The sequence below is a fragment of the Alosa pseudoharengus genome, unplaced genomic scaffold (genome assembly GCF_046254945.1).
Source record: "Alosa pseudoharengus isolate Yale_2024_CS ecotype anadromous, Long Island Sound unplaced genomic scaffold, YU_APseudo_1.1 YU_APseudo_1.1_scf_14, whole genome shotgun sequence".
Taxonomy (NCBI): Eukaryota; Metazoa; Chordata; class Actinopteri; order Clupeiformes; family Clupeidae; genus Alosa; species Alosa pseudoharengus.
In genome coordinates, this window is record NW_027468609.1 from 12,393,719 (window position 1) to 12,408,551 (window position 14,833).

A 14,833-nucleotide genomic window follows, 5' to 3' on the forward strand; every position below is an offset into this window, starting at 1 on the left:
TCAACGGTTTGCCAGTCGTTGACATTACTGCTATTTTCATATACTGTATGTGCCTAACATGTGCGTCTCCTTCAGGTATCGAGGAGATCTGGAGCCTGGTTCTTCAGGGGACAGACTAAGCAGGCATTGGCACCGGCTCCATCTGTCCCAGCACCTGCAGACTCCAGTACCCCGACCAGATACGCTGGTGCCACTCACACAGAACCAGGTGACCCACCCATAGACTCCAGAGCGCCCCCTTCAGGCACAGTAGCCCCAGCCGCAGACTTTAGGGTCCAGAGTCACCCCCCTGCAGTGACCAAGTCGCCTGTGTGCCCAGGGTTTGTGCACGAACAGTGTGCACGTGAGGAGCACATAGGCCAGGAGCGTGCACGTGAGGAGTGTGTACACTTGCAAGGTAGGCAGGTTAAGCCATGACGGCATCAGCTTAAACGGAAAATATTAACGCTATGTTCAAGGTTTAACAGTGTGTGTGTGTGTGTGTGTGTGTGTGTGTGTGTGTGTGTGTGTGTGTGTGTGTGTGTGTGTGTGTGTGTGTTTAATCAGAAATGAGACCTCATGAACAGGTCACAGGTGTTCAACAACATATCCGAGCTGTGTCAGAGTACCATGGCAACACTCAGTCAGATGAGGGAAACGTTGGAGACTCAACCCCGATCACAGGTAAGACCTGAGACAGACACCAAGCCTACACTCATACTCATACTCACACTCACACTCACACTCTCACTCACACCTGTGGTGTAATTAAGCAATAAGCCCCGTGAGGACATAGGTTCCAGTGAGGAAGTTTAGAACAGAAAATAAAGGCACAGCAATGAGAAATGTAGTGGTTTATTCATAGATAACCATAGAGTTAAATAAATGCACAGCAATAAGAAATGTAGTGGTTTATTCATAGATAACCATAGAGTTAAATAAAGGCACAGCAATGAGAAATGTAGTGGTTTTATCATAGATAACCATAGAATTAAATAAAGGCACAGCAATGATAAATTAAGTGGTTTATTCATAGATAACCATCGAGTTAAATAAAGGCACAGCAATGAGAAATGTAGTGGTTTATTCATAAATAACCATGGAGTTACTCGAGTATCGATTCGTGAGTTACTCACGACTGTGACGTATCGTGATGTTATCGATTTGTGAGTTACTCAGCGAAGTATCGTGACCGTTTCAATTCGTGCGTTACTCTGTGCTTCCCCTCCTGATGCCTCGTACAGGACAAGGAGGCCCCCTCCTGGCAGAAGCATCTCCATCTCTGCCTGTGTTACCAGGGAAACTGAGCCCCGCCCCTCCTTCAGGCCCGCCGCCGCCACCACCGCCACCACCGCCCGCTGCAGAAGAGGCAGACGGCTACGACTCCGACGACACCCGTAAGACACCAGTGATTATGAACATCTGCAGGGAAACTAAGAGTCAGTTAAATATTAATACCATGTTAGATAGATGGATGGATGGATGGATGCTTTATTGATCCCCAAGGGGAAATTCAAGATATATACCAAGAGTGTGTTAAATATAATCTGATGGAGTGGAATGAGGCTTGATGAATCACACTGTTGCACCTGACCTGTTCACCTGCTTTAGCAACTCTGGGCTGTTTGGAGTTCAGTCTGCTGTATGAAGGGGAGACCAGCAGTCTACACTGCAGCATCATCAAAGCCAAGGTCGTGTGCCATCTATCACACACACACACACACACACACACACACACACACACACACATACACACACACAGATGCAGACATTGCACTATTTGATTGAAAAGTGAGCCTGAGGTCTTCTATGAGACTGTTTTGTGGTATTTCCTGCAGGGCCTGAAGCCAATGGACTCCAATGGGCTCGCTGACCCCTACGTCAAGCTGCACCTGCTGCCTGGGGCCAGTAAGGTAGGTGATGACCGTGCGGTGGAACCAATCACCTGTGAACTGTGGCCAATCACCGGTGAGGTAAAACCAATTACCAATGATTTGTGGCCAATCACCAATGAGGTGTGACCTATCACTAGAGAGAAGTAACCAATCACCAGGGAGGTAGGACCAATAAATAGTGACAAGTGACCAATCACCACTGAGGTTTGACCAATCATTGGTGAGCAATGGCCAATCACTACTGAAGAGAGACCGCCATCAGTGTGAGTGTGAATGTGAATGTGCGAATGTGAGACAGTACTCTGTAAAACGCGTTGAGTGCTCGGTGGAGTAGACAGATGCTATATACTGTAAATGCAGTCTATTTACCATGATAAAATATAACTGCAGTCTATTTACCATAATAAAATATAACTGCAGTCTATTTACCATAGTAAATTAAAACTGCAGTCTATTTACCATAATAAAATATAACTGCAGTCTATTTACCATAGTAAAATATAACTGCAGTCTATTTACCATAGTAAAATAAAACTGCAGTCTATTTACCATAATAAAATATAACTGCAGTCTAACTTCAGTCTATTTACCATAATAAAATAAAACTGCAGTCTATTTACCATAATAAAATACAACTGCAGTCTATTTACCATAATAAAATATAACTGCAGTCTACTGTAACTTCAGTCTATTTACCATAATAAAATATAACTGCAGTCTATTTACCATAATAAAGTGTCCTGGAGGAGACAGAACTGTTTGGTGCCTCTGAGGCTGGACCAATCAGGGTAGCAGGGTATTATGGTGATGCAGAGGAAGTAACTGAACTGAAAGTTAAGATAGAAACAGTCACCTTTCTTTCTTACTTACCTTCTTTCTCTCTCTCTTTCCCTCTCTCTCCATCCCCGGCCTTCCTCTGTCTTTCTCCCTCTCCCTCTTTCTCTCCCTCTCTCTCCCACCTCCATCCCCGGGCTTGCCTCTGTCTTTCTTTCTCTCTGTCACTCTGATTGTTTCTCCAGGCCAACAAGCTGCGCACTAAAACAAAGAAGAATACGCTCAACCCCGTCTGGAACGAGACTCTAGTTTACCATGGCATTACTGGTGACGACCTGCAGCGTCGAACGCTCAGGTGAAACAGCACCTGCAGGATTAAGCACTCAGCAACGTTCTGCATCACTCCTATAGAACATGACCTCCCACACCTGCAGTGCAAAACATTTACACTAAAGAATGGCATCAGATTAAACCCATCCTCGAAGTCTAACCCAACCATCAGACTTATTACCACTCCTCAGACTGGAGTGCCGCTCACACCAGGAACGATAACGATAAAAGATAACTCTAACTCAGATAACTCAACCCTAACTCTAACTGAGATAACTCAACTCTAACTGAGATAACTCAACTCTAACTCAGATAACTCAACTCTAACTCTAACTGAGATAACTCAACTCTAACTCAGATAACTCAACTCTAACTCTATATGAGATAACTCAACTAACTCAGATAACTCAACTCTAACTCTAACTATAAAAGCATCCACACTGACCAACGATAAGGCAAGTCTCTCCTCGTGTTGGTAAATGTGATGTCTAAAATTTGACGGATTCTGATTGGCTATCAGCTTTTTATCATTCTCAAAATCGCTCTGAAAGTGATCCCCAGCGATATTGTTCTTCATGTTGTTATCGCTATAGTTTATGTGTGGACATTTATCATTCGCCTAGATTTCTAGAGAAATACTTTTTTGCCATTATAATTATAGTTATTGTTCTTGGTTTGAACGGTTAAAAGCTATTCCTAAAGAAAGGCAAGCGCCCACATCAGACTAATCCCAGCTATTAATCCAACTTCAGCTATAAGACCATGTAAGCGAGTATTGTGTTGCTCTTTAGGCTGTCCGTGAGTGACGAAGACAGGTTTGGTCATAACGAATTCATTGGCGAAACCAGAGTCGCTCTGAAGAAGCTCAAGCACAACCAGAAGAAGGATTACAGTGTATGTCTGGAGAGGGTCATCCCGGTAAGAGTGTGTGTGTGTGTGTTTTTGTGTGCGCGTGTGCGCGTGTTCGTGTTTGTGTGCGTGTGCGTGTGTGTGTGTGTGTGTGAGACTCAGCACTTTGGAAAGAAAGTGTGTGTGTGTGTCCTGGTGAGATAGTGTGTGTGTCCTGGTAAGACTGTGTGTGTGTGTCCTGGTAAGATACTGTGTGTGTGTGTGTGTGTCCTAGTAAGTCTGTGTGTGTGTGTTCTGATGAGACTGTATGTGTGTCCTGGTGAGATAGTGTGTGTGTCCTGGTAAGACTGTGTGTGTGTTCTGATGAGACTGTGTGTGTACAGTATGTCCTGGTAAGACTGTGTGTGTGTCCTGGTGAGATAGTGTGTGTATGTCCTGGTAAGACTGTGTGTGTGTCCTGGTGAGATAGTGTGTGTGTTTGTGTCCTAGTGAGATAGTGTGTGTGTTTGTGTCCTAGTGAGATAGTGTGTGTTTGTGTCCTGGTAAGATAGTGTGTGTGTCCTGGTGAGATAGTGTGTGTGTGTCCTGGTAAGACTGTGTGTGTGTCCTAGTAAGACTGTGTGTGTTACTGTAACACATTGTATCTTTCTGTGTGTATGTGCATGTGTATTCCATAGGTTAAGAGGACAGCAGTTGGCGGTTCTGTCCGAGGCATGGCTCTATATGATGACACGGTAAAACTTAATATACACACACACACACACACACACACACACACACAACACACAACACACAACAAACACACACACACACAAACACATGGGAATTAGGTGGTTTATCACTGGTATGCCATTTTACTACGTGAAAGTAAAAGGTTGATTAGATCTGGGATTTAGTTCAAGTACCGGTAGTTTGTTGTCATGTACTCATAAAATAAACAAAATAAATAAGTAATGAAATTCTTGTGCTCAAGAACCAGCTCAACTTTAAAGAATAATTTAAAAGTAGTAATTAAAAAGTTAAATTGTATGGGGGTATGGTGTGTGTCTGTGTGTGTGTGGGTGGGGGTAATATGTGTGTGTGTGTGTGTGTGTGTGTGTGTGTGTATTGATAGATAGCCTTGGATAGATAGCCTGCATTGCCCACCCCTGTGTATTAGATTAGATCAGCGTTTCTCAAACTGTGGGTCGCGACCCACTACTGGGTTGCGGAGACATGCCAGGTGGGGCGCGAACTGACGTGAAAAACAGGAGTTTTTTTAATTCATTTTTTTATCTGTAGCCTGGGCCCAGGTAGCACCCAATGCGCAATGGACGCACTGTGATATTCACAGGGAAGCGCTCGTGTCAAGGCAGCTAAGTTAGTCCCGACCTACATGAGATTTTGAACGTTGTTGTGAGAGTGGTGAATTTCATCAAAACCCAGCCCTTAAAAGTGCGTCTATTCTCCACACTTTGCGAAGAGATGGTAGCTGACCAAAAGGCTGTACTGTTTCACAGTGAGGCAAGGTGGCTTTCCCGAGGTAAAGTGCTGTCGCGCGTGTTTCAGCTCCCAGTCGCCTCTTCTTCTTGCGCATGTTTGAATCTGCAAGCACGTTCACTAATGAACATTTCTTGATGAAGCTGGCCTATCTTAGCGATATATTTGATATATCTTAGCGATAAATTTGAGTTAAATGTCCAGTTACAAGGCAAAAACAAGCACCTACCTCACCTAGCAAATAAGATTACTGCATTCACCAAAAAAACTTGAGTATGGGACAGGCGCCTCGATCGCGACAGTATTATGCCTTTGAGATTTCTGAGCGAAATCGCTGAAACGTCTGATTGGGAGGCACTCTTGTGATCCCATGTATTAAACAGTAGGCCTACATCACATCCCTGCAAAGTTTATTTTAAAAATATTTCCCAACCAGCAGTGCTCAGTATGACTGGATTATGGATCCATTTAATGCAGCATGTTGGCATTTCATTGAATATATTGTACAATGCTGTATAATGGCCTATGCTTCCTAATATGTTGCTGGAAAACAGAAATATGTGTGTTATGTATTTATTTATTATTATATATGCAGCACCAGCTGATTTTAACTCTGTTGAAGAGGATATATTTAGAACTTGTCATTATTTCAATAAATTTGACAATTTTAAGCTTGACCTACCACTTTCTTAGAGCGATGAGGGACAGGTGGGGCTCGAGAATGCCCCCTCAAAGTGGGGAATGAAAGAAAAAGTTTGAGAACCACTGATCTAGTTTGTTAACTACCACAGTCACGAGTTGGGTCGCGATAGTCTGTCATTTTTAAAAAGTGGGTCCCCAGAAAAAAAGTTTGAGAAACACTGGATTAGATGTCGCTTTGGACAAAGGCATCTGCCAAATCCCATAACCATAACCATAACCATAAGATTAGATAGTTGTGTAAACCTTAGGAAAAGTAAAGATGGTGAGTCTCTCTGTGTGTTTGTGCGTGTATGTATTTGTGTGTGCGTGTGCGTGTGCGTGTGCGTGTGCGTGTTCGTGTGTGTCTACGTGTGTGTGTGTGTGTGCGCGTGTGTGTGTGTCTACATGTGTGTGTGCGTGCATGTGTGTGTGCGTGCGTGTGTGTGTGTGTGTGTGTGTGTGTGTGTGTGTGTATGTGTGTGTCTATGTGTTTGTGTGTAGGTGACCGAGGGGGCAGAGGCGGAAGAAAGGGGGCGTGTCCTAGTGTCTCTGACCTACAGCAGTAAGAAAGGGGAGCTTCAGGTGGGAGTCATCCGCTGCGCTCACTTGATCGCCATGGACGCCAACGGCTACTCCGACCCCTTCATCAAAATGTAGGTGCTCAGCGTTTAACCAGACCTCAAGAGATAATCCATCACACCAACATACAGATTATCCAACACACCAACACACAGATAATCCAACACACCAACACACAGACAATCCAAAACACCAACACACAGATTATCCACCACACCAACACACATATAATCCACCACACCAACACAGAGATAATCCAACACACAGATTATCCACCACACCAACACACAGATAATCCACCACACCAACACACAGATTATCCACCACACCAACACACAGATTATCCACCACACCAACACACAGATAATCCAACACACCAACACACAGATTATCCACCACACCAACACACAGATTATCCACCACACCAACACACAGATAATCCACCACACCAATACACAGATTATCCATCACACCAACACACAGATTATCCACCACACCAACACACAGATAATCTAACACATCAACACACAGATTATCCATTATACTAACACACAGATTATCCATTATACTAACACAGAGATTATCCATTATATGAAGACAGAGATTATTCATTGTGCTAGCTATTACACACACATAATTACAGAGATGATCCATTATAACAACTAAATGTAGATTCAAGATTCAGGATTACTTTAGTGCATCACATTATACTTTTATAAAATATAAAAAGTTGCCTAATGGCCTAATGAATCAGAATCTGATCACGCTTATTTGATAAGAGGCAGCACTCATTAATCAACAGGCAAAAGTACTGTGTGGGCTAATATTCATCTGTTGTCTCTGGCCAGCTCTAAAAAATGAGAAATTACCTACATAGCCTGTATTGCCCACCCCTGTGCATTAACGTCATAGCTGAAGAACTTTTGCAAAATCAGTGTATAAACCTCAGTGTGTTCTCCTCATGTTCTGGTATTCATGTGTGTGTGTGTGTGTGTGTGTGTGTGTGTGTGTGTGTGTGTGTGTGTGTGTGTGTGTGTGTGTGTGTGTGTGGAGCAGTTGTTTGCAGCCTGACATGGGGAAGAAAGGCAAACGGAAGACTCAGATAAAGAAGAAGACCCTGAACCCTGAGTTTAATGAGGTCTCAAACACACACACACACACACACACACACACACACACACACACACACACACACACACCTACACACACACACACGTGCCATGTAGTTAATGAACCAATGTGTCAGCATGCCATGTTTTAGCAGATACACATACTGATGTAATGGTTACAGTGCACGTGTGCCATGTCATGATGGGTTTCAATGCCATCTGTGAGTAAAGTTGCTGGTTAATTGACCAGAGGGCCTGATTTGCATCCAGGTCGTAGTTTGGTAAATAGATGACCTGCCAGGTCGTGGTTTGGTAAATAGATGACCTGGAGTGAAGGAAATGGTGCCTGTCCCGATAGATAGAGCTGCAGGCTTAATGGTAGGTGTCCATTTGCAGGATTTCAGTTTTGAGGTCAAACACGGTGACCTGGCCAAGAAGACACTGGACATCTCTGTGTGGGACTATGACCGCGGCTCGGCCAATGATTTCATCGGTAAGACTTCATGTGTGTTCAGAAAGCATTGGGCTCTGCTCGCCGAGTGAGTGTGACAAGAGCCGTGTTATGAGTCGAGAGAGCAGTGTATTGTGTCTATTAAAGGCACTGTACGTGTTATGAGTCGAGAGAGCAGTGTATTGTGTCTATTAAAGGCATTATGCGTATAATGAGTCGAGAGAGCAGTGCAAAGCGCATTGAGTCTGTGTATGCCATATGAAATGTGCTATATAAATAAACTTGAATTGAATTGAAAATTTAATTGTATTGTGTCTATTAAAGGCACTGTACATGTTATGAGTCAAGAGAGCAATGTGTTGTGTCTATTAAAGGCACTGTAAGCAATTCTAAGTGATTTCTAAACCCGGAACACTTTTTGTCACATTTAGTGAATATGATATCATGATATACTAGCTGTCAATTCTGTGACTACACTGTAAAAAACAGACCCTTTTGCCACCTGGAAAATAAATTAGAATTAAGGGTTTTGCCAGAGTTCTGCAAGTTCTGATTGGGTTCTCAGATGTTGGTGGGTTCTCTGGCCCTGCAGGCGGTTGTCAGCTGGGCATCTCTGCTAAAGGGGAATGTCTGAAGCACTGGTACGAGTGTCTGAAGAACAAAGACCAGCGGATTGAGCGCTGGCACGTGCTCCTCAACAACCAGCAGCCGCTCAGCGACTGAGAAGTCCTCTCCCTACATCCTCAGCGACTGAGAAGTCATCTCCCTACATCCTCAGCGACTGAGAAGTCATCTCCCTACATCCTCAGCGACTGAGAAGTCATCTCCCTACATCCTCACTGAGAAGTCATCTCCCTACAACCTCACTGAGAAGTCCTCTCCTTACATCCTCAGCGACTGATAAGTCATCTCCCTACATCCTCAAAGACTAAGAAGTCCTCTCCCTACATCCTCAGCGACTGAGAGGTCATCTCCCTACAACCTCAGAGACTGATAAGTCATCTCCCTACATCCTCACTGAGAAGTCCTTTTCCTAGAGATGACACCTGACTCGTAGCTGTGCTCCAGTCAGATGTTAGAGATGAAACTTGACCTCTCACTGTGCTCCAATCATACTGCAGAGATGATGTTTGATTCATCTTTCTGTTCCACCCTGTTACCATATTTTTCCATTCCACTGGTGCGACCTTTTATCAATTAAGCTTCAGTAATGTTATATCATTCCTCAGATAACACAGATCTCATTGATTAGTGAATTGTGAATCAAAGCAGTTTGTGGACAGTCATGTTTCTGATATGTTTTGTGATATTTTGTGAATCAGTTAAACGGTAACAATGTCATGGCTTGAACCTGCATTCCAAAAACAGTGGCCATTTTGGTTTTCACTGCATGGGTTGAATTTGTCGTCTTATCAAATATAGCAGGATGTTGTTTTGTTTTGACTTTTGTAACGCAACCTTGAGTTTGAGAAAGGTGTTGTATATAGATATGATTTTATTTATTATAAATTAGTAATTATTTATGTGCATGATACTTAAAACAGTTACTTATCATGTAATTAATACAATCCAGACATGTATATGAATGATAGTATTGTTTTAATCTCTACCTATAACTGATCTCTAACTAACTCTGGTGACTACAACAGCAACCAGTGTCACTCAACTAGACTAATAAATGCGACCAAGGTTATTGTGAAATTATACTTAACTGAATAATCAGTTAAAGTAGAAATCCAATGAGTTTTCACATACATGTAGATCTCCGTTTCTCGAGGTCACCAAGTACTGTCGGTACGAAAAAAAAGAAAACAATCAGATTCATTTCATATCGATCATCTTACATTTACATTTGAAATTAATTTTGCTGTTTTTTATCTAAAGCAAGTGCGAAGTGAGGAACCACATTTAACATCCAACTATCTTGCCGGTCACAGTCTCTCGTGTTGATAAATAAGTATTGCATGGTTATGGTTATGGTTCTTAGAAGACGCGTATGTCCAAGGCAGCATAATGATAGCAATAAACATAATCAATAAAAACAAAAGTGATGTAATGTAATGTGTAATGTAAGATAATACTGTACACTGTTGGTATAATTGACTGTAAATAATGTCACATTTGACCTCTTCCCTTGCAGTGTGGGTTGTGTGTGTGTAGACGTGTGACGGGGCAACAAACTTTGTGCGAATCAGGTGAGCAGAGGATCAATCAGAAAGTGTGTGAGTGTGTGTGTGTGTGTGGGGGGTGTATTTCAGATATACACAGGAGGTGTTCAATTGATCCTCATGCTATAGAGTAGGGGATTTCCCACAGCGGCCAATCAACAACCAAGTCTATTTAACATCAAAAACAAAATCACCAACAAAGCAACCTTTGTGGGCAAAAACATCACCAACAGAGCAGCCTTCGAGATCATTTCACTGGGGTTAACATCAGGCAGGTACCATCTTTTATCTGTGTTTTGTTAGACTTAGCGTTATAATTAGACCTACAACGCCTCCAAAAGGCTCACCAGTGGTGTTTGGTGTTGTCTAACATTGAGATAAGATATAAGACGGAGTTGTTTAAAGGTGAGAAAGTAAACGATGACGCCACTAAAGAGGGGAAAGGTGATGGAGAGTTTGCAGATCCTTTTATCCAAAGCGAAACAATCTCACAACAATCTGCTGTCACAGGGCTAACGCTGTCCCTCCACTGAGTACCGCTGAGGAGATTGTGGAGACACGTAACATTTCCCCTTCCCATGAGGCACTGTGTCATCCTTATTAAATGGGCCACCTTCAGGTCAGAGTCAGTCAATGTCACAGCTTCTCCGACGTCTGTATTTTATTTATTTTATTTTTTATTTATCCTTTATTTCACCACGTGAGTCCCATTGAGATCTTACATCTCTTTTTCATTTGTCAAGGGAGCCCTGGGCCCGCAAATTTGTAAAAATAAACTTAAGAACGACAACAGAAAAAATATACAATAATGAGACAGGACAAACAGAATGGTATACAACTAGATGTACCGCAGAGCGGTACAAAATATGACCGCCGCCCAGTCCAGCACATTTTTTCCACAAAAATAAATCACGCTGAAAGGCCTGTATGATTTTAGCTGTCTCACTAAATTGCATTATCCACACTCAATTCTCACTGATATCTGCTAGACAACAAGTACCAAAACATGATTAGTTCATAGATTTCACATGTAAAATTAATTTTATACAACCCCACCTCCATCTTGCCTGTTCATAATTCTGAGAAATTCTTGAATTGTGTGCATGTACATGTTTATGTTATGCGTGTGTGTGTGTGTGTGTGTGTGTGTGTGTGTGTGCGTGCTTGTGTTTGTGCCTGCGTATGTGCCTGTGCATGCAAGCGTACATATGTCTACTGTGTGAGTATGTGTCATACGTATGATTACTGTGAATGTATGTGTGTGTGTGTGTGTGTGTGTATCTGTTTGTGCACATGTGTGCACATGAAATGGGTTAACATGACCCCTGGAGGCAAACATACGGAAAAAAATGGTCATCCTAGGCCCGACAGTTCTCAAGATATTCACAGAGAACTGTGTCTGCCCTACCCTTCTTTCGGGGGGTCCAGTCCAGCGGGGGGGGCTACAGATCAAAACGAAAAATTACGGTTCCATGCTATCCATGTGGGGGTACATGCCCACCAAGTTTTGTGTACCCCGGTCTTTCAGTGTCCCGGGAATCCTTGTTGGTGTACGTCACTAAATGTACACATAAATTATTTTATTGTAAGGCCCCCCATGAACGAAAGTACACAAAACTTGGCATGCCTTTCGGAGGGTGTCATAATGATCCTACACTTTTAATTTCGTGCAGTTTTGACCTTGTCAGCCAGAGATATTGTGATGAAAACACCTACATTTTTGCTTTTTCATTTTTAACTAGGTGGCTCTATACATAAAATAAGTTGTAATGGGATGGGTTGACATGCCCCCTTAAGACCAACATACATAAAAAAGGTGGACCTCCTAGGCCCTACGGTTATCGAAATATTCACAGAAAACTGTCTCCGGCCACCTACAGGCCAGTTGGTGTATAGTAACATAAATTAATTTATTGTGTGGCCCCCCATGAACGGAATTCCACGAAACTTGGCGTGCATACAGAGGGTGTCATAATGATCCTACACTTCCAATTTTGTACAGTTTTGACTTTGTTAGGTCACAGATACCTTCAATTACAACACCTCATTTTTACTTTTTTGTGTTTAACTAGGTGGCGCTATACATGAAATGAGTGGTTATGGAATGGGTTGACATGGTCCCTTGAGATCAACATACAAAAAAAAAAATGGTCCTCCTAAACCCTACGGTTTTCGAGATATTCACAGAAAACTGTGTCTGCCCTACCCTCCTTTCGGGGGGTCCAGTCCAGCGGGGGGGCTACAGATCAAAACGAAAAACGATGGTTCCATGCTATCCATGTGGGGTTACATGCCCACCAAGTTTCGTGTACCCCGGTCTTTCAGTGTCCCGGGAATCATTGACAGAAATTTGGGCATGCGAAAAAGAAAAAAAAAAAAAAATCTGACTAAACCTATATGACCGCCGCTTCGCTGCGCGGCGGTCATAATAATGACAAGATCGGACAAACAGAATGGTATACAATAATGACCGGTCCAAACCAGGGTTGTGCACAATTCGAATTGCAATTCTGCTTTCTGTTTGCTACCTCAATTGAAATGCAAGTGAAATTCAAGAATTGAATTAGAATTTAAGAGCCAGTTTCAATTCAATTCTGGAATTTTGCACAAGCCTGGTCCAAACACAACAATGTCTTTTATATCACTAGCAAGCATGTACTGTATATGGTGGAGGTCATGCCAGGGCCTTGAAGCATGTGTATTGTGGAGATCATGCAGGGCCTTTAATATCACTATCAAGCATGTGTATTGTGGAGATCATGCCAGGGTGGCAACTTCACATACAGGTATGGTGGGAGGCTGTCACTCAGCTTTGATCACTTTGTGTTGGCTGCTGTGTTTTCTATTATGATGTGTATGATGTTGTTGTTCAATTCAAAAACTAGTTCTAATAAATTCTAAGTTCTAAAAGTTCTAATAAATGCAGATTGAAGACCCATGCTTTTGTGCTAGGCTGTATGACATTTAATGCCACAAAAGAATTAACAAAAATGTCTGCATTTCTGAATTTCATATCGATCATCTTACATTTACATTTGAATTAATTAATTTCGCTGTCGTTTTTTATCTAGAGCAAGTGCGAAGTGAGGAACCACATTCAACATCCAACTATCTTGCCGGTCACAATCTCTCGTGTTGATAAATAAGTATTGCATGGTTATGGTTCTGGTTCTTAGAAGACGCGTAAGTCCAAGGCAACGTAATGATAGCAATAAACCCAATCAATAAAAACAAAGGTGATGTAATGCGTAATGTAAGATACTACTGTATACTGTTGGTGTAATTGACTGTAAATAATGTCACATTTGACCTTTGTCCTTGCCGTGTGAGTTGTGTGTGTAGACGTGTGACGGGGCACCAAACTTTGTGTGAATCAGGTGAGCAGAGGACCAATCAGAAAGTACCAGTACATACACACACACACACACCTACACCTGTAGGACACAGACGTGATACATATAATCTTTAAACACATACAAGGATACAAGGATTTTATCTGTCACATACATAGAGATACTTTGAAAAACATGTAGTGAAATAGCATTTAGCTGCTCCTGTGCAAAAGTATCACTAGCTATTGATAAGTATAAAGAAGAAAGATCTATAAGAATGGAATAAATAGATTGAGAGAGAAGGGGGTAAAAAGGGTGCGGATGGCAAGTCCATGTAATGTATTTAGAGCAGGGGTCTCAAACTCAAATGAGCTGGGGGCCACTTCTGCCAATGTCATCTCGTTGGAGGGCCACGTCAGTGTTAAAGAATAATACAAAAAAAGAACGGCTATTTCCTAAAATGCAATGTTTTTTTTCAAATACTGTATTTTCAAACACAAAACTACAAACAGAAAGTGCAAGACTTTTTATCTATTTTTAGACACCTGTGCTAGCAACCTTAGCTTATAAATAAAATAATGATTAAATAAATATTAATACAAATTATAAAAACAAACAAAAAAGCATAAAAACAGGTAGGCCTATGTGTGTGTTTCACACCAAATCAAAATATTTTCCTCTCAACTGTTTTAAACCTGCCAAACTAGGCGTCAGGGTTAAGAAAGCAACCATTGGATTTTTATATCAAAATTTCAAAAGGCAATGGCTTGAAAGTGGTCAGAGATAATCCTACTGTAAATGTAAAAATCTTTGAGTATAAACAAAAGTTGTACATTTACCCATCTAATTTGCCACTGGATGGCAAGCAAATTATGCACCTTTCAGTAAATACTGGATAAACATATTTGAGCAGATTTACTTTCTTTTTTGTCATATTACCCACATAACAAATTAACAGGAAAACACTATTACTAGCCTATAACCACAAGGCCTACAATAAAGTATCCTGGTCAAATCAGTTCCTATATCGCGGGTGAATTTGTAGTTCTTCAGAGCCCTATTTCTACAACCCCTGCTGTCTGTACCACGTCCATTACGGACACTATCATCACGATTACCACTGCAACCTCCAAGCTATGTTGGGTAGAGGGTTGAAATAAGCATGGTATGCTTATTTTTATTTGGTGTGAAACACACACATAGGCCT

At 41.9% G+C, this 14,833-nt stretch overlaps 1 protein-coding gene across 1 annotated transcript in view; it reads left to right on the forward strand.

Moving 5' to 3' along the window:
- The window catches only part of LOC143123518 (double C2-like domain-containing protein beta), a 14,350-nt gene extending 5,501 nt beyond the window's left edge, over positions 1-8,849 (forward strand). The window contains exons 4-15 of the mRNA XM_076284972.1: positions 76-373; positions 604-663; positions 1,224-1,376; positions 1,591-1,670; positions 1,818-1,892; positions 2,894-3,003; positions 3,770-3,902; positions 4,511-4,561; positions 6,489-6,640; positions 7,623-7,704; positions 8,072-8,168; positions 8,719-8,849. Of these exons, the coding sequence (XP_076141087.1) occupies positions 76-373; positions 604-663; positions 1,224-1,376; positions 1,591-1,670; positions 1,818-1,892; positions 2,894-3,003; positions 3,770-3,902; positions 4,511-4,561; positions 6,489-6,640; positions 7,623-7,704; positions 8,072-8,168; positions 8,719-8,849 (1,422 nt within the window). The remainder of the gene's footprint in view (positions 1-75; positions 374-603; positions 664-1,223; positions 1,377-1,590; positions 1,671-1,817; positions 1,893-2,893; positions 3,004-3,769; positions 3,903-4,510; positions 4,562-6,488; positions 6,641-7,622; positions 7,705-8,071; positions 8,169-8,718) is intronic.
- Positions 8,850-14,833: the final 5,984 nt, after the last annotated feature.